At 34.0% G+C, this 25,541-nt stretch overlaps 1 protein-coding gene across 6 annotated transcripts in view; it reads right to left on the bottom strand.

Annotated features, from left to right (window-relative positions):
* The window catches only part of RPS6KA3 (ribosomal protein S6 kinase A3), a 146,161-nt gene that overhangs the window by 39,438 nt on the left and 81,182 nt on the right, over positions 1 to 25,541 (bottom strand). For 5 of the 6 annotated variants that reach the window (XM_079122869.1, XM_079122871.1, XM_079122868.1 and 2 more), the window contains 2 exons: positions 10,451 to 10,567; positions 5,038 to 5,119 (listed from right to left, as the gene is read on the bottom strand). In XM_079122869.1, coding sequence (XP_078978995.1) covers positions 5,038 to 5,119; positions 10,451 to 10,567 — 199 coding nt within the window. Of the gene's footprint in view, positions 1 to 5,037; positions 5,120 to 10,450; positions 10,568 to 18,292; positions 19,325 to 25,541 lie in introns of those variants that run through there. The other variant, XM_079122872.1, reaches the window with a different exon arrangement.

Here is a 25,541-nt window from a genome sequence, read left to right as displayed (position 1 = left end):
ATCAGTCAACTTGTAAATACTAAAATAGAATTTGTTAATACTTGTTTAGGCTGTCAAAGCAACTAGATGCCTCTGACATAATTATTAGATTTAAAACCTCCTTGACTTGAACATGAGAGTGAATAAGAAGAAATGCTGTTTATATTTCTTGAACTATATATTAAGAAATAGTTTTAAGCAATGGCTTACAAAATCTTTTAGGCAGACGAACCACTTTAATAGGAAAAAAATTCCCTATTAACTTGACCTAATGTCATTGACTTCTATTTGACCCCACTTACTGTGTTAATAGGAAATTTTAAATGGAAAGAGACTTCTGGTTATACATCAATATTTTACTCTCTACTTTCTCCCCAACCCCCATTGAAATGATATTAATGGAAAAATTAAAGTTGTACCCTCTTTTTTGTGTGAGGGATATGTTCTAAGACTCCCCAGAGCATATGTCTGAAACCATGAATAGTATCAAATCCTATAATTACTATGCTTTTTCTTATACATACATAGCTATACCTATGATAAAGATTTATTTATAAAATTAGGCACAGTAAGAGATTAATAACAAACTATAATAAAATATAACAATCATAACAACATACTGAAATAAAAATTTCGTGAATGTGATCTCAGTCGCTCTCAAAATATCTTACTGAACTTTCAACTTTGCACTTAAAGGAAGCAATTTATGGCTTCTTTTTGGCATGTCTAAGTTGCTAGTGTCATTACTTTTGTGCTTTGGAGTCATTACTAAGTAAAATGAGGGTTACTTGAACTATCATAAGCACTGTGATAACCATCTAATGATCAAGATGGGTACTAAGTGACTAAGGGGCAGGGGATAGAATGTAAAGTATGGATATGCTGGACAAAGGGATGAGTCGTGTTCTGGATAAGGACAGAGCAAGATTTTATGCTATTCACATGGTGCACATTTTAAAACTTATAAATGTTTATTTCTGGAATTTTCCATTTAATATTTTCAGGCCACTGTTGACAGCTGGTAACTAGAACTGTGGAAAGCAAAATCACGGATGAGACTACTGGTCAGGAGAATCACAAGTTTGAAGCCAGTCCCAGCAACTTAGCAAGACCCTGTCTTTAAAAAAAAAAAAAAGGACTAGAGATGCTGCCCAGCACATCTGGATTTAATCAGTACCAAAAAAAGCAGCAGCAGTTGGGGGAGCTCCCCCCCTTTGCAGGGCATGGGGAACTACTATATGCATAAACTCACAATGACAAAGAATAGGAGAGGAAGGAACAGCAGAAGATTGGTAAGTGGTAATTATCATAGCAGATTAGAGAAAGCTAAACTTTAAGCCTAAACCCTTTTCAATCAGCTTTTTAGTACCTTATTCCTCCCTATGCCTCTCCCTCTTCTTTTTTTTTTTTTCCATTCTGCAGTACTAGGGAATGAACCCAGGGGTTCTCTACTACTGAAATACATCCCCAGTTTTTAAAATTTTTATTTTGAGACAGTGTCTCATTAAAATGCCCAGGCTGGTTTCAAACTTGAGATCCTTCTGCCTCAGTCTTCCCAGTAGCTGGGATTACTGGTGTGCTCCAGAACACCTGAAAGCACATCATTTTTAAAGGAAGAAAATACAGTGAAGGATCCCCAGGCATTTGAGGGAAGGCCATAAATATGAAAAACATCAAAAAAGCAATAAAATAAGGGGAAGCAGACAATGTTAAGAACAGAATAAAACTAGCAAAATGATACGGTACCCATGAAACAAGAACAGGAAACTTTAAAGGGGGTGGGATAGGGAAGTAACAAATAAATTCAACAAATAAATGACAAGGAAAAAACAGGAAATGGCGACAACTCAAAGATGAAAATCCATAGAGATATCAATCAAAATACAGACCTCATATGTATGGATCTGACTCAAACAAATTACATAAAGGAAAATGAATTATGACAGTAGGGCATTTGAAATTTGAATATTGATTCGATATATGTATGTTAATTTTTAAGGGAACTAATAGTGGTATTATTTCTTTTAGGAGTCTGTCTTTTAGATATATATACAAAAATATTTATGGAAGAAATTACACAGTATCTGGAATGTGCTTCAAAATATGAAGGGGGAAGGGAGAGAACATAGATAAAAAATGATCAACCATGAGTTGATAAATGTTGAAGCAGAGGAGGGGTAGGTATTTGGTGGTTCACCAAATTTTATTTCTTTCTTAAATATTTAACACTTTCATAATAAACAGATTGTTTTTAAAAAATAGAAAAATCAGCCAGGTATGGTGATGCACAGCTGTAATTCCAGTGGCTTGGGAGGCTGAGACAGGAAGATAGCAAGTTCAAAGCCAGCCTCAACAACTCAGCAAGACCCTGTATCTAAATAAAATATAAAAAAAAGTCTGGGGATGTGGCTCACTGGTTAAGTGCCCCTGGGTTCAATCCCCAGTACCCCCCCCAATAGAATAATCAGAGAACATGGCATATCCAGGAAATTAAAAATGATGGTAGAAATGAAAAGGTCAAGAGAACAGGTTGAAAGATAGTTGATAAACTTCCCAGAAAAAAGAAGATACAAACAGAAAATAGAAAAATTACAGAAAGTTAAGGAATGATCCAGGAGGTACAATATATTCAAAGAGTAGCAATTCCAAAATGGAGAGAAAATTTCAACAAAAAAAGTTTCTAGATTGAAAGAAGTTTCTAGATTAAAAAAACACCAAACTCACACTAAAGAATACTATTATATAAATTTCAGGATAGCAGGGATAAAGAACAGATTCTAAATACTTTTGAAGAGAAAAAGCTGCTTACACACAAAGGGCTGGGAACTGGATTGGCAATAAACTTCATCAACACAATGCAGGGAACTAGAAGACAATGCAAGTGATGCCTTCAAATATCCGAGGGAAAACTCTTTCTGATCTAGAATTGTACACCTAGTGAAATCATAAATTGAGGGGGTAAAATAAAGGCATCTTCAAACATGTAAGGTCTCAAAAATTTTATCATGCATTCACCTTTTTTAAAGTAGCTAATAGAAGATGAGTTTGACCAAAACAAGAAAGTAAACTGAGAAAAGGCAGATGCAGAATTCAGGAAGAGAATATAATACAGACATGAAGGAAATGTGAGTCCAAAATACTATTTGGTTTAGCTAGGAACAATTTTTGTAAAGCTATAATAATAAAAACATTACTGGAAATATGTGAAAGGGCAATTGTGTGTAGGTGGCCTTATGAGAGAACTAAATCCTAATCTTCCATGTTAGAAAGTCAATAGATGATGTCTCCAAGTGAAAACCATCAAAGAAATACAATATAGGAGTGTGGATTATGAAGGTAAAGGCAGAAGCAGCAGTTAAAGAATGGAAGTCATTGTCTGTGGTGGGTTAAAAAGTGCAATAGGTAGGAGGGTGGGTGAAGCACTGCTATCTTAAATACTAAGACTATACAAAAATTACTTTGATAAAAATGAAAATATATTTAAGAACATATTCAGAATTATTCTCAGCAGCTTACAATTATAGTAAGTCAAATATTTTAAATTTTTTTATGATCCCTTCCATAGTTTAAATCTATATAATTATTTGTAGTAGCCTAATTTGTTAAAATTTTTCAATTACACATTTTCATTTAGTTTTTGTAATTATATTTAAAGTATTTCATTTTAATACTATCCTATTAAGTGATACACTATAATTTTCTAAATATTCCTCTATTCCAATGTTTATGTGATTTTTAAATCCTTACTATTTTAAATAATTTTCCATGAGAATTTTCAAGCATATGAATCATATTTTTGAGTTTATTTCCTCAGGTTAATTTAGCAACATTAATGGCTCTTTGTACTTGTTACAAAACTGCTTTCCAATTTATGCTGTGATTATGTAAAATGATAACTCATTATTTTTAACATTCATTTCTTTGATTTTTTTGGCAAAATGAGACATTTCCAAAGATTATTTATCTCCTTATGTAATAGTATTTAGTAATAACTTCTAACTCCATTATTTTTACATTTATTAATTGGAATTCTACTGCAAGGAAGAGCTTTCCCTTCTCATTAATTAATTTATGGATTAACTCATAGGTTTTTGTTTTATTCAAAGGGCTACAATCTATCACTATAATTCATTATTGCAGTGTTCAAATTGTCCTACATTTGGTAAGTAGGAGACCCTTGACTCCTTACAATAATATTTTGTAATATTCAAGGCAAATATTTTCTTCTTTCCTATTATTTTTTATTACATGAGAAGTTAAAATTTTTTGTTTTGCATCAAGTAAGTGGCAATGCCATGGGATTAGTCTGCATAGGAAAGAAAGTACACTCAGGAAGGGGGAAGGATAGTGAAAACAAAGTATGGTGTTTATAGTGGAGTGTGAAATTTCTTAGTATGATAATATCCACAGGGGGTGACTAATTGGGAATAACATTAGAAATAATAAATGATCATTTCAAACATTTCTTTCCAACTGGTTTAAAGCTTTATAAGTTATATGTAAATTATATAGGAAAAAACTGACATTAAGAATCAATACATAAAACATCTACAGATGGTGTGGTAAAATAAGCAATACCACTAAATAAAATGAATTGTTTTTAAATCTACATAATATCTTCTAAATGACTATTTACCTTTAGGAGTCAGAGCTTGCATGAGCTTTTTCAAAAATAAAAATTTAGAGACCAGAAGTCAAGATGATAAAGTCCTTTAGAACAAAAGCTACTCTGCCTCCAATCAGTACTTTTTTCAAAACATTAAATTATATTAATTTGAAGATGAATCAAACCCAGTCCTGATCTTCTTAACGTCTACTTGCCTAAAGCTCAAGTTGAATTTACAGTACTTCTTTTATAATGTGGCAATTCCTGTTCTCACTAGTCATATGATTCCTAGCCCAGTAGGAAAAATTCACTGAAAGTCAGTCTAAATTTAAAGCCAGTAACAGGAACCGATTCAGAATGTAAGTAGGTGGCCTCAGAGTCACATGAGTTTTATGAAGACCTTTCAGTTTGTTTAAGACTGCATGAACATTACAAACAGCAGTAATACTTACCTTTCAGTGTGGCCTTCTTCAATACCTTCATGGCATAAAGCTGTCTAGCATCAGAGCCTGAGATTTTTTTAACTAAGAAAACCTGTATTTAAATGAGATAAAACAAATGTTACAAAGTATCACAAACTACATAGCTTTTTTTAAAACAAGACCCCTGCCATAATAAAATGTACTCTTATACAGATTCTGAAACAAGGTAGATGAATTTCTCCTCAAAAGTATCAATTATACATAGGAGTTGTAAACAGTGGTTGTAACCTAGGATGTAAATGAATAAGTTTTTTCATTTTGTTGTTTGCCTGTTCCCAAAGAGCATGTAATACATTAAGACAGGAAAAAAGTCTTTAAACCATGTATGCAGCAATTATAGAAATGTCATACATTTAAAATGTATAATATAGGTAATGATGGCTCTGCTTTTAACAAAATAAAAATTCTTCTAAATCCATCAAAAAAATTTCTTTTCTGCACTGGAGGTTGAACCCAGGACTCCCATATACTAGGTAAGCACTCTATTACTGAGGTATATTCACAGCCACATGAAAAAAATTTTTTTTTTTATTTTGCAGTACAGGGGATGGAATCTAGGGGCACTATACCACTGAGTTACATCCCTAGCCCTTTTATTTCTTTTTTAAATTTTTGAGACAGGGTATTGCTGTTTCCTAGGCTGGCCTCAAACTTGTTATTCTCCCATTTCAGTCTCCTGAGTCACTGGGATTATAGACATGTACTACCACACTCAGCACATCAAAATACATATATAGGGGTTCCTCCTGACAACTTTCGGTTGATATAATTATTCACTGATGAAAGGTCTTTTCTGTATCTGAAAACTGCACATTAATCTCACTGCTGGGCAGAACAAGTTAAAACACTTATACTGAAGAATCCTACTCACAAATATTTAATATGTCTCCACTTCCCACTTTTTTCTAAATCAAATTCTCATATATTCCAAAATTTGAAGAACACTTTTCTCAGGAATATTATTGAATAGTTTGATTTTCCAAATATTTTTTGGTTATTTTTAAAACAGTGTGGGATTTATTCAAAATAAATAAAGTCTACTCTAAATAACTCACGGTCATTCTATAACTTGGCTAATACTAGACTATCAATATCTACTAATTTTGACCATTACACTCATGACCTTCTTGTACTAAGCCTTTAAATAGATCAACTAAATGGACCTGAATTTCTATACCCATTCCTTGATAATATTTGTGTGTGTGTGTTGCGGGGGTGGGTACTGGGGATTGAACCAGGGCACTTTATCACTGAGTTACTTTACCAGCTGAAGTTATTTTTAATTTTGAGACAGGGTCTGACTAAGTTGCTGAGGCTGGACTTGAACTTGCCATTCTCTTGCCTCAGTCACCCAGAGAGAAAAGTACTCTTAATCAAGGTGGTCCTAAGGTGTACTGCTGCTCAAATGTTAAAGGTAATCAGAGATTGTTAATATTTTTGGACAGAAATGAATTCTAATTAGGTGGAGATAATTAGGATTTATCTGATATTTATTCATCCTTAAGATTTTCCAATCAAGCACCTTTATTCTATTCTACAAAAAACATTTTCTTATAGATTCCAACTATTCAACAGGTCTTGGAAAGCACCTTCTTAACACTTTTCAGCACTTCTTAGCTTGCAGAGTACTCTCGCAAGCACCTGTAATCATGAAAATTTTGGGAGTCAGGCCTACTAAACAATGCCTGTTTTACAGCTACCCAAATTAGGGCTTAGAGAAGTTAAACAATTTGCCTGGTGTCATAGTGCAGGTATTGGGACAAGATCTGGGTCAGCCATCCAGTCCCAGGCTGCTTCTGCTCAGGGTGCTTTTTATCTGTTCCCTTTGGCAGATGACCAGCCACACTCAGCATGAGCACCAGCAGTCCCAGCTGACATCCGACCTTCCTCCACCAGAGTATTTCTGACCTTTCTCACTGCTCCATGAAGCTATTCTAGGTTCTGACAGGTCATCCTTGTTTCCCTGGCTTACTCTGGCCTTTAAGAATGAGTAAGAGAGGAGACACCCTATTTTTAATGTTTTCTATTTATAGTAAGGTATTTAAGCTACTTCTAAAGAAAAAAGGGAGAGGCATGCTAATTCCTAGGAACTTAAATTCTGTGTTCCCTGAAATCTACTGTATAAAAATAAGCTCATCCATTGGGTTTACTGAGCAGCATGATAATATAATTTAATACCAGATATTATGTGTTTGGCCTCATATTTAATTCTCACTACTATCCCAGGAGGTCAGAACTATTACTCACTTGTTACTTTTTTACAGAATTAATGTGCTAGGTACTGTGGTATTGGTTCAATATATTACCCCTGCACTCATGGAACATGTAGTCTACTGGGGAAGATAGCAAATAAACAAACCATTATACAAAAGAAAAACTAATTGTGCTAATGATGCTGGGGCATATAATGATCTGAGAGGACATAATGGGAATATGATCTGGACAGGATGACAGGGAAGGCTTCTTTGAGATCACAGGCACAAGAGGAGCTAACCAGTTAAGGAAGGGGTGAAGTGGGGCAGGGTGTTTCATGCAGAGAATAAGTGGAATAAGGAAAGGCTTTTTCTAGTGGGATGGAGTCTAGCATGCTTAACACCAAAAAGGTCAATATGGCTAGAACAAAGTGAAGAGCATATAAATGGATATTTTAGAGATTGTTAGGGGTCAGACTGAGGGATTACTCACCTATCTTAAGAATCTGTCCTTATAGAAAAGGGATGCTACTGAAGGGTTAAGAGGGTGGAATGTAAGATTAGCTCCTGCTAGCTGTCATATAAATAATGGACTGAGTCAAGAATAAATTTAAGACCCAGTTAGAAGACTCCTTCAATAATAAACCAGAGAGAAGTGGTAGTAGCATAATCTGGAGAGGCAGCATATTGATTGCCTCTCAGTGCAGAAGACCAGCATGATTTGAGAAATCTTTACTAAATCAACCAAACTTGGTGACAGATCACATTGGCCAGGGAATTGTATGTGTGTATTCATGTATGTGCTGTGTAGAGAGACTTGAAAGAGATATCAAAAATGCCTCCCAAGATTCTGGCTTGCTTAACTGGATGCCATTCATAGTGACAGAGAAAAATTAAACAGGACAGGTTTGAGGGTGAGGGAAGATCATGAGTTTGGTCTTAGACATGCTGAGTTTAAAGTGTCTTTAAGACATGCAAGTGGAAAAAGTAAGCAGCTGTACATAAGAGTTTAGAATTTGGAGGAACAATTTAGAATGGAGATATAAATCTATTATGTTAGCAGTATGTGAGTTATAGTTAAGATAATGGAATAGAGAAAATCAATTAGTAGGGGGCACAGAGGAGATAGCAGCTTAAAATCAAAACTAGGGGAACTTCAATATTTAATGACTGACTAGAAGAGTAAAATGGGGTTCCAAAAGGTTAAGTAACTTGCTCAAGAACATACAGTAAGTAGGAGAAAAAAACTGAATACAAGTCTGGCTGACATAGAGCCTAAACCCGCAACCATTACCCTCTGATGGCTACTTAGTCAATATTAAAAGCATGATTTGGGTTTGAAAGAGGTTAACAACTGTAACAAATTACCCATGTTTGCCAAGAACTATTAAGCAGTCTCACTAAAACACACAAGAGAACTCAAGTGGTGCATTTCTGAATCTTGCAAACATGACATCTTCAAATGTTTCCTTATAGAGAGTCAGTAAGAAATTACTGCACTGTGAAAGTTGAATGCAATCTCAGAAATTTTCTCTTGCTGAAAATCAATCTAGATAGATGGAATAGAAGTACTTTTAATGTTACTTCTCAAAATGGAGTATAAAAAGTTCCCATGAGGTAAATAATTAGAAGGGGACAAGGACTATTTGAGGAAAACTGATAAAGAATGCTGTACCTTCTGAAACAATTATTTGGTGACTTTGGGAAGCATATTTTAGATATTAAAAACAAAGATATTATTGAACAGAATGTAAATTAACATTCATTTTCAAATGCATTACCTTCCAACCTCAACACAAGTACTCAGATGCCAGTGTTTCAAGGGAATATTTTGTGATTTTTAATCATTCAAGAAGCAAAACTAGGCTGGGTGTGGTGGTGCATGCCTGTAATCCCAGCGGCTTGGGAGGCTTAGGCAGGAGGATCCCAAGCTTAAAGCCAGCCAGCCTCAGCAACTTAGCGAGACCCTGTCACCAAATAAACAACAAACAAACAACAACAAAATGGGCTGGGGATGGGGATGTGCCTCAGTGGTTGAACACCCCTGGTTCAAACCCTGGTACCAAAAAAAAAAAAAAAAAAAAAAAAAAGAAGCACAACTAAAGAGTATAAATAGTGCAAATAGTGCCAATTAACTAAAGTTTCAAAGTGCTTTTTCATTAGTTCTTTTTAGTTTTACATTCAACAGATGAATGAAGAAAATGTGCTATATATACATAATGGAGTATTACTCAGTCATAGAGAATGACATTATGGCATTTGCTGGTAAATGGATGCAACTGCAGACTATCATGCTAAGTGAAATAAGTCAGTCCCAGAAATGTTCTCTCTGATATGCAATGTACTTTTGAGTAACTTTACTCATTTTTCCACACTGATACTAAGAAATGTAAAAACACAGAATGCACTGCTGGTATGCTGACAGGAAACATTTCATAAAACATTTCCATTTCTATATGTATGAAATATACATAAATTACAAAAATCAACTTTTTAATTCCAAGATCTTTTGATTTAAATTTTCATTCAGTTCCTTATAACCTTTTAACCTAAACCTTACTTATTTCTCTAAGGTGTATGTACACACACACACTTTAATTGATTCATACTAATTGTATATATTTAAGGATTTACTGTGATAATTGATACAAGTATACAATGTGTAATGATCAGGGTAGTTAGCATTTCCCTTTCCTTAAACATGTATATAATTTGTGTTGGGAAGCTTCAAACTCCTCTTTCTAGTTCTTAATAAAATTCTAACATATTTCTGTGAACTGTATAGTTATTCCTACTATGTAACTGTATTTGGCACCCATTATCCAAACTCCCTCTACTCCTCCCTATCCTTTCTAGTCTCTAGTGACCACTATTCTACTCTCTACTTCTATAAACTTTTTAAAAAATTTTATTTTTATTGTTACAGACTGCATTTTGATTCATTGTACACAAATGGGGTACAACTTTTCCTTTCTATGGTTGTGCACGATGTAGATTCATACCATTTGTGTAATCATACATGTACATAGGTTAATGATGCCTGTCTTATTCCACTATCTCTCCTATCCCCCCATTTCCCTCTACACAATTCAAAGTTCATCCATTCTTCTCTTATTCCCCTCTATGAACTTTTTATTTTTATTTATTTATTTTTGGTTGAACTTTTTAAAAAGCACATATTTATGACTTACCTTTCCAAATGATCCCTGCCCTAATACTTTCAAAAGTTCAAACTGGGAAGGATCTGCTTTTTCATGTCCTTCCTTTACATGATGTGTAATGGCAATTTCCTTGATGCTGCCTTCTTCCTGTTGAAGTAAATGTAAGTATAGAAAAACATCAGTCTGAGCTACTTTCTCCCACCAAAAACCAAGTAATCTTAATTTAGCATAATATTAGAAATATTAACATACAAAAACTACCCTTTACTGACCTATGAATTGAATAGAAAACACAGACCAAGCAAATATACTTTTCAAGTTAAATATCCAAGATAAAATTATACCAGCCCACTACACAGACCAATTTAACTTCTATATAACATTAGTGCTGAGTATTTCCAAGTTTTTATTTTCCCTAATGGAGATAATTACAATAGTTGTAAGGTAAGGAAGAGGGTGTCAAGAAATCTGAAAAGAACTGATTATAGTAATATACTATACTCTGGCATGTGATTGTACTAAGCAGAAAAAAGGCTACAGACAAAAATTCCTGTTTACAGGAGAAAGGGGTTAAAAAATATTCCAGGGTAAACATGGAGAGTTTTACCCTTAATAAAGCTGTTGTTTTGTTTGAAATATCTAGTTACTTCCCTTTTCTAGGGTAAACTGGGAACTGACAGGGGAGAAAGGAGTAACTCTAAACTTAAAAAACTGAAAAGATTTAGCATTTGGATGGAGGATTAGACATTGAAAAAAAAAATGACTATTCTGTATAACCAAACAGTTTAAAAGTCTTTCGATTTTTAAAGACAGTAAACACTTCAGTATATCTGAGGAAAGGTATCAGAAAGGGAGAAGTGTACACAGGACTTCAATTACTTTTTTATGTTGAGATCAGCAAATTTAGAAAAGAGACAAAACTAGAAATGGAACATAAAACAAAACCTAACACAGTCAGAAACATAAGCTTGTCAAATAAAGACTACCGTATCTATTTGACTATAATGTTATTTTTTTCTGGATGCATAAGTACTATTAGAAAAATCTAAATATGCTACACAAATAATTATTTTTATTACAATAGTATTCCAAATACATATTTGAGTTCAATTTACATTTTCTCCTCTACTCCCCTCTCTTTGTTCTGGGGATTGAATTCAGGGGCACTTATCCACTGAGCCACATCCCCAGCCCTTGGTCTTGATAAGTTGCTGAGGCTGGCCCTGAATTTGAGATGCTCCTGCTTCTACCTCCAGAGTCACTGGGATTACAAGCAGGTGCCACACTGCACCTGGCTTCTATTTACACTTTGAGCTATCCTTTGGATGTTAGCAATATAAAGAATTGCAAAGACTTCTAAAAAAAATACACCAGGATATCCTAATGTGGCAACTTCTGAAAATGAGTAGTAAAAGGAAAAAGAAGCTCCCAGAAGAGGATAAAAAGGATTCCACTATTTTACTTTCTAAGACAGAGGATGTAGTTAGTAGGTTATCCTACTACTTACACAGCCTAATCATTTTAAACTCCTTTGGAATTTAGGCAAAAAAATAAAGCAATCTCCTAATATTGGTTTGGTTCTTTATTTTATAATTTAATATGCATAGTCTCCATTAATTCTCACAACAACCCTACATAGCAGGTATTAGGGTAAACCAAGCATTAGCAGATTCTAAGATGCTACCCTTTTCCTGAGCATTCTTCTATCCAAATAAGATCAAAGTATAAGGGCTTAGAGTGATAGCTGTTAGCAGATACAACAGGAAAGACAGGAAGCAAATTACCAAATTAAAAAAATCTTTCAAAGAACAGTGTATATGTAGGATTGATTAAGTAAGATTTAGATTGAAATCTAGCAAATACTTATTAAGCACCTACCTCAGGTCGAGACTGTTAGGTGCTTTTTTCATCTTTTAAGTCATATTTATACTTTACAACAAATCTTTGAGCACATATGAATGTTTTGCTTATAACACAAAGCAAGTAAATACATTTAAGAATTCTCTATGTACTCTCCTATTTACCACTAGAAATTTGATCCAGATCTTAGTCTGCAGTTTAAAGAGACTAAGTGAGGGCTAAAGATCATAAGCCAGGAAGTGTCAGACTAAAGGCTTAAGTTCAGGTCTTCTGACCTTTTTTAAAAATATTTTTTTAGTTGTAGATGGGCACAATACCTTTATTTATTTATTTTTTTAATGTGGTGCTAAGGATCAAACCCAGTACTTCATATGTGCTAGGCAAGTACTCCACCACTGAGCCACAACCCCAGACCCATGGGTCTTCTGACTTCTGAAACAAGGCCCGTATCATTACATCACTCTGAGACTGAAGCTTTTGGTGGTTTACCATACCAAGATCAATGACAGGAATTATAGACTTATGCCCCTGGTCTTTGTAACTAGCCTGGTATCTCTTGGTTTAGTTATCTCAGTTACTTAGAGCAGTGGTGTTTAAACTTTTGACAGCACATTTACAGTAAAAGAATTAGCATAATCCAATACTGAATAATTAGTGGCTTATAAATTATATACATATAAAGAAGTTCTCTTTCTTTTCTGTACCCCAAGTATTATCATATTGCATTTTACAGACTAATGGATTATATACTTGTCACATGAAGCCAAGTTCATGGGCTGGATTCCAGCATGTTCCAGTTAGCCTCCTATGAAAATAAAAACAAAAACAAAAACAAAAACTAACTGTCCAAGAGCTTAACTGAAATACAGCAGTCACTTATGCCCATAAATTATAAGGGCATGAAGAACTATACTTTGTAACATTCTATTTTTTACCACTTTTCTTTCTTGGTGGGTGGGATGTGATTTATCAGGCCACAATATTTTTTCACTTTATAGTTTGTAGCAAATGTCTACCACAATTGTCTTCATAAATAAAGATGCAACACTGGTAAGGAGGAACAGCTCCTGAATTATAAACATTTTGCATATTGTAGCAGTCATACAGGATCAAGGTAGTGTGAGCTGCAATCAAGCCGTGAGGCTCAAAATAAAGAGCAGTTACAACTCTCATCTTTAATGACTACCCTTTCTTTCCTCCCCATGTAAAATAAATTACTAAAAAATGTACTCTTCCTTTGATCCCTTCATTCAATAAATGTATACTGAAATGCCAACTATGTATCAAGCATAGTACTGTGAATACATTTTCTTAATTCTTTTTCAATTTCCAATAGTGTCATCCAGATATAAGTCTTTCAATACCTTTTGTGTGGAAAACTGAAACCAGTGTGATGACTCATTAATACCCCTTTCTGCCTATGTGTACTTCAGTTTATCTTCTTGACCAATTCATTTTCTAAAAGCATACAGCTCCGGTCATATGGCCAGGTTACTCAAAATTTCCTCCAAATTTTCTCACATTAAATGCACTGCTTCACTGTGGCATGCAAGCCTTCTATAATATGGTCTCAATATACTTCTCTGGTATTATCACCCAACATTCCCTTACACATAGCCTTTTGTCAACCTGAGTTATTTCCTGTTCCTTAAACTTGTTTTTAAATTGAAAACAATACATCCACATGGGCAACAGATCAAACAGTGGCAGAATAACTTAGGATGAAAGCATCTTCTTTGCCTAGATTTAAAAAAAAATTTCTTTAGTTGTTGATAGACCTTTATTCAATTCATTTCTTTATAGGTGGTGCTGAGAATCGAACCCAGTGCCTCACACATGCCAGGCAAGCGCTCTACCACTGAGTCACAACTTCAGACTTCTTTGCCTGGATTTTCAAAACAATTAGTATTGCATTTACTTTGATAATTCATTAAATTTTTTAACCTTAAGACAATGTCTACCTACTAACTTAAAAATGAGAAAAACTTAGGGTCCATTTACATTATGTCCCTTCCTTTCATCATCTCCTTTCCCACTGTTAAGATAGCAAGTAACTCCTGGGCACAGTGGCACATGCCTGTAACCCCAGAGGCTTGGGAGGCTGAGGTAGGAGGATCCTAAGTTCAAAGCCAGCCGTGGCAACTCAGTGAGGCCCTTGGCAACCTAGTGAGACCCTACTTCAAAAAAACAAAAAGGTGATATTAATTTTACATAAACTTCTTACTTTTTCTCCCAGTTTTGGATAGAATCCTAACTCCTCACTTTTTAAAAGGAAGTTAATAGTGCTCATTCTCTAATTTCCCCTACCTCCTGCTAACTATATTTTTACATTTTTATTAATATTAAGGTCATTAAGAAAATTAATGTTCTCTTTTGCAACTGCAACTAATACTTCATGCTCTTGACTCAGCCTGATCCTAAGGTCAAAAGCCTATATAGGAACATCCACACTACCATGACAACACATTGTTCAACCACAGGCTAAGGAATACATAAAATTTCCTTTTATCTGGACCCATAACAATGATTCCCAGGCCAGTGCAAGGGGACTTAAAAAAACAGTGACTCCCCATCAATGGTTAAATTCATGATTAATCTTACTTTGATTCATATTTGGATTATGAATTTCTTATATGCTATTTTCTAATTTTCCTGTTTCTAATAGGTCCCCCAGAATTCTCCAGTGGAGAGAGAAGTTAATCTGGCTATTATTTTTAATTTTTAGCCTTTAACCATACTGCCCAGTCTTCTAAGAGACCTTTCCTACACTGGAGACTTTCCTTACCCTCCCACCAGGATGGGTGGTTCTCTAGGCCTGCTGTACAGCAGCGTTTTTCTGTCTGAGTGCACTATTTGCAGTTTCCTATTAAAAATACTCCCCCTTATAATTTCCTAAGAAAGGTGGTGTGGAATAAAACTTTCTGAAGTGTGCATATCTGTAAATGTCTTTGTCTTCATATTTGTATAGTTTGGCTTGTTATCAAACTTTAAAATAAAAACAATCTTGCCTCAGAACTTTGATGCCACTGGTCCATTGCCTTCTAGCATCCAGTGCTGCCACGAAATGGGTGATATGAACCTGGTCACACTTTTTGGGAGGTGATTTGGTCTTCTGTCTGGAAGCTTAAGGATTTTCAAGGGTTTTTCTGAAAGTCCACACTTCGAGATAAAGGGTCTTCTTTCCTTCACAATGCTAGATACTTGGTGAACTTTTATCACCTAAAGAGTCAAATTCTTTACCTCTGTGAAGAATTCCAACATTTGATAATTTCCTTCCATTCATTCTTCAGGGTTTCTCTTTTTGAGACTCCTCTATTAGTTGAATATTATTTTATGTCTAGAATTGAACCCTTTATGCTACTCATCTTTTTCTGCTATTTCATATCTCCAGTTTATTGGAGATTTCATTGACTTGACCTTGCAGGATACAAACTAGAATAATATATATTTATATGTGTGTATATATATGTATACGTGTATGTGTGTATACATACATACTGGGGACTGAACCCAGGGGTGCTTTACCACTGAGCTACATTCTGAGACATTTTATCTTATTTTGAGACAGAGTCTCAACTAAGTTGCTGAGGCTGGCCTCAGCCTCCTGAGTCACTGGGATTACTGGTATGCACCACTGTGCCCATAAAAAATATTTTTTTCTAAATTGGGGCTCAAAGAGTACAGAAATTTTTTTCTGGGGTGAAAAGGAAAGATCAATACCTATGGGAAGTTTGACATTGGCTGATTTCCAAAAAACTGCCACTGTTTTGATTATGTTTTCTCATTCCTTCTAAGTTTAAATTTTATAAGACCTAAATTCTTACTAATCATATTAGCATACTCTTTTTGGCTACTTTTTTTTATAGATGTGAAGTTGCAGTAGTATAATAGGCAAAATATTCTTGGTTGAGCTCTCAATGCCCATGTTGTGCTTAATGTTACTAACTTCTGGGGCCACGAATATTTCCAAAATGATCTACAGTTCAACTAGGACATAAACTAATGTTCAGGCAATGTTGGGCAACAGGTAATAAACCAAAAATGTGGTCTAGCTTATACCTGGATTCAGAGGAGTATCAAATTTCTGAAGGCACCAATAAGCCAAGAACAGACTGACATGTGCATGTGACAAACATATCTTATGTCACTAAACCACCTGTTACTGAATTAAATCTATCACACAAAAACATAAAACTACAGTTCAATGGTTTGTGAAATTGTAGTTTTGCCTACCTGTACATTTGTTACCACAAAAACCTTACTTTTTGCATTTAAGATTCATAAATTATATATGGTTATTTTTACAAAGTCTATGTTTATTTGATGATCAAAGTTCTAACTATAGGCAAAATGTTGAGGCTGGCAGTGAATCTACATCACAATCCTGTATCATTCTTCTACATTTCCCTCTGTTTAAGACATTTGTCACCCCCAGCTAAAGGGTACTGAACATCTAGAACCAATGAAAGTCCTTAAGTTCATTCTTAAATATCTTTAAGGTTTGCCTTTTAAATGGAGGAAAAAGTTCACCTAATATTTCCTTTTCAAGTTGTGAGGGAAAAACATAATTAATCCTAAAATGTAAAAAGGATTAAAGAAATGGAACTGAAATTAATGATGTCTGTTTTAGTTATACAAATACTAATATTGTAACATACTAACATTAAGAAAACAAACTGGGTGATATTAACTGATTTTAAAGAATGATTCAACATTTGGCATTATGCCCTGCCTTGTATACATAATTTCCTTTTTCCTCCCCTCCCTTGAGTCAGGAAGTGTGTTCTTGAGGCATTTGTATTTTATAAATTGTTTTGAATGCCAGAAATTATTATTAAAGCTCAAAGTAAAATATTTAAATGTTCCTTGGTAAAAGTCAATAAAAAATCATTTTCTAACATGGATATGTAACTATTTTTGGTATAACATAAAAATGACATTAGAAATGAAAAATGCATACTTCACCCTTTAAAGATTAATTTGAAAGTAATAGAAGTATCAAGATCTGTATAGATAGCTATAATTCTATAAAAGACCTTTGAAAAAGGTAGGTTAGCTTTTTCTAGATGATCAAGATACAAATTTTTTGGTTTTGATATAAAATTAGGCTGGTAAAAGACATGGTGAGAAGCCACATTTTAATTTATTCTTGATTATAAATTGATCAAATTCATTTTACTTCATTTGCTAATGTAATGACAAATGTGCTCAGAATTTTAGAATTTTTCATTTAACAAAAATTTTAAGAGTGTTACAAGCCAGCTTCTTACATGTTTGGGAAAATAGCATCGCTGGTTCTCCAGACTATCATTCTCAATCACTGCCATGAGGAGTACTTTTCTCCCAATTGGGGATCCCAATCAGCAAATTTAATTCTCTTTAAAGCACAGTAGAATAGCACAATTCTCATGGCAAAATATCAAGTTGATATTGACAAGGTTTTAAGATTTTAATACAATGCAAATCATTATCCACTAAGCCCATTTTAACAAAGTCATTGAAAATTGTGCTTACGCTAAGTCAGATAAAATTACTTGCTTAAGGTTACTTCAATGTGGAGCTTAATTTTCAAGTTTTTACAAGAATCAATTTCAACAAAAACATGATTTTAAGTTCTCAGCTGCTTAAAATAACACTCTCCTATTTATCAAAATATTGCTTACATAATAATAATCTCCTACATATTAGTAAATTTGCATTCTGTTCATTACTGGTTTAAAAATGAGAGTCATTTGTTTTATTATAGAAAATTACAAAAACTAGCAAGATAAAAATTACTCCAGCACAAAAAGCCAATGAAAATAAGTTGCCAAAATACATCAAGTTGAAATGTATTATACAACTAACTGGCTTACTTTTACTTAATAAAAATATCATCAAAAGTTCTATCAACAGTGGTTTTGAATTCTGAAACTTCTTAAAAGAACATATAAAGTGGAGTAACTATTTAATTAGCACAAATATAGTTTGCTCAACTAAAACATTTTTATAAAGAAGTTGAACAAAGCTTACCTGTATAGAACGAACACGAAAAGACAAAAATTTGAACATGGCTACGAAACCATGTTGATGATAAAGGAATTCCTGACGGTAAAACTTAAGTTAGAAAGAGAAGGCCAAGCCCCTGCAAAAGTTTTCTCCTACCAGCTGTTCCGGCAATTAGAAAATTTCCTGTCAGGCGGGTCCTGAAAATGCTAGGAAGAGCTGTTGTACAGTTTTCCTGTGGTAAAAGAAAGGAGAAACCTGCCGGCAGAGGGACTAATGTAGCTGATAGGTAGTGAGACCAGAACAGGAAAACCAAACAGATTTGCTGATAGTAAAATCCTGTTGAAATGTTCTTTTCTTCTGGTTCCCAGCAGTTCAGATGATTTTCATAAGCAGTAAAATGAATGTTATTATTTTAGAATCCTGAGAAATGCCAGTATTTCTTAACTATATGACTCTTTAAAGCAACTGAAACTAGTCACCACTATTAAAATAATAAAAGTTGCTGATGCTCATGTGGAATTTTACCCTTTGTAATGTTTACACACACTCAAGACATGGCCTCAAGATGATTTTAAGGTTATATATAGACATGTCATGGGTGTTCCCTGTCAATAAGGAAGAGTTTCAGAACTATGGATAGGAAATGAAGACCACATGCAAAAATATTTAATTGTGATTTAAGTATAAATTCTTTCCATCTTAAATGAAAATAAATTACATTTAAATTTATATTGGTTATAAACATCACTTATCAACCAATTAAAGACTTCAAGACCCATAGCTAAAATTCAATTTCCAGTTGACAAATCTTAAAAAACCAGATCTGTTATTAGTAAGCAAAAAGGAACACTTGGAAAGAAGTTTGAAAAGAAGCCAACTTTGAAAATAAGAGTCAAGCTACCACAGGATCGCTTACCCCATTTCATCCTCTAATACCTTATAGAAGTTCTTTGAAGATATTTTCACCTTAGACAAATTTTTTTCTAAAGTATGTTAATATCTAGAACAAGATTATCATAAACAAAACACTAACTAAACATGGTACTAAAACAAAAAACCAAAGGATCAGCAATTTAAGAGCTATGAGAAAATGTTTTACTTAATGTAGAAACAAAAAAAAAGGTGTTAATATACATAGCCTATGAGAATTTAATAAAAATCACTGAATTTTCAAAACCTAAAGAGACTCTGGAAAACACCAAGAACATATGACTGAGGGTGTAGCTTAGTGGTACAGCACATGTTTAGCATGAATGAGGCACTTGTTTTGATCCCCAGTACCAAAAACAAAAACACCAAACCAAAACCAAAACAAAACAAATACTAAGGACAATCAGCTCACTTTATGGATGAAAAAACTATAGTCAAATCTATAACTGAGGCTCCATTCAGCACATTGAGCAAACATTCAACTGCTCATTATGTGCTATGGGTACTCTATGAAAAGCCAGGGCTTTTCTTGCTAAATAAAATCTTCATGGTGATTTTTAAAAAAAAAAAACCTGATCAATTAAAAAATTTGTCCTATGTAACCAAATACTTTACAATCAACTTTTGAATTCGTCCTGGACAATTGTGCACTTCTTGGTTGAAAATGCATGTCTCAATTTTTCAGCAAATCAAGCACTCAGTTTTTCATCAGAATAGAATCCTCCCATCTCTCAAAAAGGAATTATTTAAGCCTCCTTACGATGCTCCAAAAGGGCATCAAGGTTAAGACAACCACCTAACACTGGAGTACAGTCTAAACACGAAGTGGTTCTTAAGACTAAGAAGATGCAAATATCATGTTCAATATACAATCAATTAAGGGGAGTGTCTCTGTAAAGAGTAGTCATCAACTTTATTCAAGTAATACTTCTGAAGAGGGGCAACCAAATAACACTTTTTAAGGAATTAGTTGAAATTGGCTTTAATTATGACTAGTGCTCAGGTTAGTAATTCATTTTTCTGTGTATACTTTTTAAACATTAGCACAAAGAAAATGAAGCAGTATTTCAGATGTCATAATCTGAAATAAGTCTACCTAAACTGAAACAATATCTTCATTAAAATTGTGGTATTGCTATATAAAAGACCAGGAGAGAGAAAAGAATAAATGGTGTTTTACATCATAGGGAGATGTCAGGACATATAGCTACCTGTCTGGAAAATGAAGAGAGCATAAAAGAAAGTGATATAGATCTGATTTAAAAATTTTAAAAAAATTCTTTATCAAAATACGCCATAAAGGAAGTTACAAGAATAGCTCGTGTAACTGGAACTCCTTATAATCACATAACTCATCACAGACCAACTGCTATAATTGGGTGGAATCTACCTCCTAACTTAACATGAGCCCTGGTGCATCTCTTACAGCATGTTACTGTTAAGCACACTCTGCTGCCCTGATCAGATTACTCTTGAGAATAGGCATCATATTTATCACAGTATTCCCAAAGTAGATAGTAAGAACTCAAATAATGTTTGCCTGAATAAGTATCGTATGCTAAAATCTGAAATGGAAGCTACTTTGTGTGATTGCGCACATGAAACAAGACACTATTATACATTTTTTCCACCTCTAACCTAAATTTCTTAGAACTTATCTTTCTACATTTTTAGCTAATTTTTCTTCATTTTTCATCTTTTTTTTTTTTTGGCTGTGGTATGCAATGCATTTTTTATTATTTATTTATTTATTTATTTTTACAGACTGCATTTTGATTCATTGTATACAAATGGGGTACAACTTTTCATTTCTATGGTTGTACACAATGTAGATGTACCATTTGTGTAATCATACATGTACATAGACTAATGATGTCTGTCTCATTTCACCATCTTTCATACCACCACCCCTTCCTCCCTCTCATTTCACTCTATGTAATCTAAAATTCCTCAATTCTTCTCTTACCCCCCACTCCCCAATCCCCATTATGTATCATCAGCCACTTATCAGGGAAGACATTCGGCCTTTGGTTTTTGGGGATTGGCTTATTTCACTTAGCATGATATTCTCCAATTCCATCCATTTATCTGCAAATGCCATAATATTATTACTCTTTATGGCTGAATAGTATTCCATTGTGTATATATGCCATAGTTTCTTTATCCATTCATCTGTTGAAGGGCATCTAGGTTGGTTCCATGATCTAGCTATTGTGAATTGAGCTGCTATAAACATTGATGTGGTTGCATTACTGTAGTATGCTAATTTTAAATCTCTTGGGTGCAATGCATTTTTAGTTCAGTTAGAAAGAAATCCTGTGCACATCTAAGAGATAGAATATGAATGAATGAACTTTATCCATGTCAAATAATAAGATAAAGTTCATTCATTTAAAAAATGAATCCTAGTAGAATACCCATGTGTGTTCTTCACATACAGCAATTTCTCTAAATTTGAAATTCATTCCAATTAAAGTTTAAAAATGGTTAGAATGATTATCTGTAGATATGATAGTCTTGTGCACCCAGAAATCTTTTTTTTTTTTTTTTGGGTTGAATTTCCTTTTATTGAATTTAAATATTGACTAGCAGGGGAAAAGCATACAATATATAATGATACATCCCTATTTTTTTTTTTTTTTAATTATAAACAAATGGACGTGGAAGAGATGGCTCTTCTTGGAGAGCGCTCGCCTGCCATCCACAAGGACCACGGTTCGAGCCCCGCCCCGGGCCTTCACACGGAAAGGAAAGGCTTTCCTGTAGGCCAAACCTCATTTTTCATCTTATCAGTTTTATCATTTACCTTTACTTAAAGTAATATATGTTCATTATAGAAAACTATCAACAAAAAGGATAAAATAAAAGGAAAATATTGCTATTTGAGATTCTCTCTAGTCTTTTTTTTTTTTTTGGTAAACACATGTACACGTTAGGGTCACACTATACATATTATCAATTCTTCTGTAAAGGGTGATGTAAATATTTTCAGCTTCATAGGACATATGGTTTCTATGAACTCTGTCAATGCAGTGGGAAAACAAATGGGTGAGGCTGTGTTTTAATAAAAGTCCATTTACAAACACAGGTGGCAACCGGGACATGGTGGTGTACGCTTGAAACCCCAGTGACTCAGGAGGCTGAGAGAGGAGGATCACAAGTTCAAGGCAACTCAGAGAGACTCTGTCTCAAAATTAAATATAAAAAGGGGCTTGAGATGTAGCTCAGTGGTACAGTGCCCCTGGATTCAATCCCCAGTACCAAAGAGTAAAAATAAACCATGTGGCAGGCCAATGGGTGCAGTTTGTTGACCACCGTTCTATTATTAAATAATCTTCAATGCATTATTAATAACTGCCCAAAATTACTATACAAATCTGTTGTTGAGCATTTGACCTTCTAAAACACTGTGATGTCTCATCCTTTGTGTACATTAATACTTATCTAATTTTCCCTGTACAACCCTTTCTCTTCTCAGCATCCAGAACAATATTAAAACACAAATTAGACCAGATTATGCACCTATTTCAAATTCTTTATGGCTTTCTATCATAGGAAAAAAAAAAAAAAACTTCTCAGTCTATGAAGTATTAAGTAATCACTAAACGAACGTTACCTTGGTCTTGATTTGAGGAAAATACTCACTAAAGCACTCAGATATGACATAAATACTTGGTTTTACACATATCTAATCATGTTAAGGTCAGGCTATTTCCTCTTCACCAAAAGAAAAATAAATGTTCAGTTTTATAAGTGTTTTTATTATCTATTAATATGGTCACTTATTTTTTTCCTCCTTTGACCTACTGATTTGATAACTTACATGAATATATTTCCTAATAATGATCTACACTTGCATTCCTGGGGAAAAACCATGATTTTAATATAATTCTGTACTTGATTTATAATATAACATTTAAAATATTTAAATTTATAAATATTTTGAGATTTTTGCATTTTTACTCATCAATTAAATTAGTGCATGGTTTTCTTTTCTGTGCTAACATTCATTTTCAAAGCTATACTAACTTTATAAAACAAACTAGATGGCAATGCAGATTTTGTCTTTTGGGGACAGTCAACTTAAAGATTACAGCAGTGATCTATTTCTTGAAAGTTTTTAGAAGATTTCTAATGATTTAAATTTCTCCCATGGTCATTGGTATACTCAAGTTTTTCCTGCCATTCTCAAATGAAATAATTTAGATTTTGCCCTAAAAGCCACATATTTCAAACTGAGCATGGTGGCACACTCCTATAATCCCAGCTACTCAGGAGGCTAAGGCAAGAGGATTTAAAGTTCAAGATCAGCCTGGGTAATTTAGGGAGACTCTGTCTCAAAATTAAAAAAAATTTAAAAGTCTGGGGATAGAGCTCAGTGGTACAGCACTTCTTGGTTCAATTCCTAGTACCACAAAACAAACAAAACAAAACAAATAAACCCCATACAAACTTCAAATAACCCAATCTCCCATAAAAACACCACCACATATTTCAACAAGACTTTCACATTAGTATACTGTTACACTTGTTATTTAGTTTTTGAAAATGATCTTCAGGAAAATTTCAAGCATACACAGAAGTAGACAGACTAGTTTAACAATCCCTCATGTGTCCAACATTCAGCTTTTATAACTTTCAACTCATGACCAATCTTTTCATATACTTACTTCGCCCTATTCCCATAATTATTTTGAAGCAAATCCCAGACACTATATCATTTCATCTGTAAATATTTCAGTTGTTATGATGTTTTAATCTCCTTCCTATCTGTGGTTCCTGTTTTGCTTTCCTAATGTGGTGCATTTGCTTTTTTTTTTTCCTGTTTTCTAATACTGATTTTGGAATCTATATTGAATTCCTTCCTTTTGCCTTTTATAGGTTTACTTTATAGTTTTTTTTTTTTTTTGCATTTTTTTTTTCACTGAGTCCTTGGTTGCTTTATTTGAATTATCTCATTTGTTCATGAAGTTTTCTTTCAAAGAATAACTATCATATTAAGACACTACTATATTCTAGGTACCATGTTTTACATGAAATTATCTCAGTTAATTTACACTATAGTAAGGAAGTATTATTATCCATATTACAGATGAAAAGAATGAAGCTTAGAGAGAAGATAAATAGCTTGCTGCCCAAAACTTTACAGTTTGAAAGAGGAAATGGTGTGATATTGGCGGAAACATAACCAAGTAATTCAACCTGAAGGAGAGTGCATATGAATAGTCAATAGCTGGTAAAGTACCAGGAGGTGCTCAATCTTTTGATATGATCCTGAAGGAAGAGGGTTCAGCAGAATGTCCATGGCAGAGTCTCTTAAAAATTTTCCACAATATGTACTTGTTGGTAGGACCCTAACCACAGTTAAACCCAACTATCAATCATCTTCATGACTCTGACAGCTGAATCCTTCTGGAAAAAAGGATCTACTTGCATGATAAAAAATTAAAATTGACATTTCTTTTTTTTTGGACAGTGTCAGGGATTGAACTAAGGGCCTTATGCATGGTGGGCACGTACTCCATCACTGAGCTAAATTCTCAGCCCTGAACATGTTTTCAATTGATTCCTTTGGATGAATGGAGAAAAAAATCTGTATTTGTATGATTACCCAGTATTTCAAATACTAAAGGGTTTTAATATCTAAGGATTGCCATTTATGTGGAAGAGCTTCTCAAGCACACATATCAATAGCTAATGCTACAGAGTGCTAAGATTCTAAGGTTTTAAATCTGAGATAGGAAATAAATTTCATGAAGGTGATTAACTTGAACCAAATGGTAGTGGTTTTCTAGAGCACTGAGAGTGCTTGCTTTTAAGGTCCTGTCCTTGAAAGCATGCTATGTTCCACTTTCAGTCTTTCCCATGGGCATGAACACAGGACAAGGGGCAGCAGTACCATAGCCCCAGATCAGAATCTTACAGTAGGCAGCAACATATCACTCCTCTCAAGTCCACACAATTTTTTCCTGCTTAACCTGAATTCTTTTTACTTAGTCATGCTTGTCTGAAAGAGTTAAATTAAAACATTCATTTAGGTAAAGGAGTTACAATTTCCATATGCCCGTATTTCAGGTTGACTCAGCCAACCGTTTATATTTGAACATAATTTAATTAAATCATACCACTTTCTTTCCAAATAGGATTAGATCACTCAACCTAAAGAAATGGGTATTGTGATCAATACACTAGAGCATATGAAATGTGATTTTGGATTAGAGGCACCATATGAAGGAGGTGAGGCAAGGCATGACAAAAAGAAATTTTTTAAGTTCTCAGGGGTGAAGGAAAGGGACACAAGGAAGGGAGAAATAGCCCTGAAAGAGAGCCAAAAATTAGCAAA

This window comes from Sciurus vulgaris (genome assembly GCF_902686455.1).
Source record: "Sciurus vulgaris genome assembly, chromosome: X".
Classification (NCBI taxonomy): Eukaryota; Metazoa; Chordata; class Mammalia; order Rodentia; family Sciuridae; genus Sciurus; species Sciurus vulgaris.
Note: the sequence above shows the minus strand (reverse complement) of the source record. Positions and strands in the feature narration are given on the sequence as shown.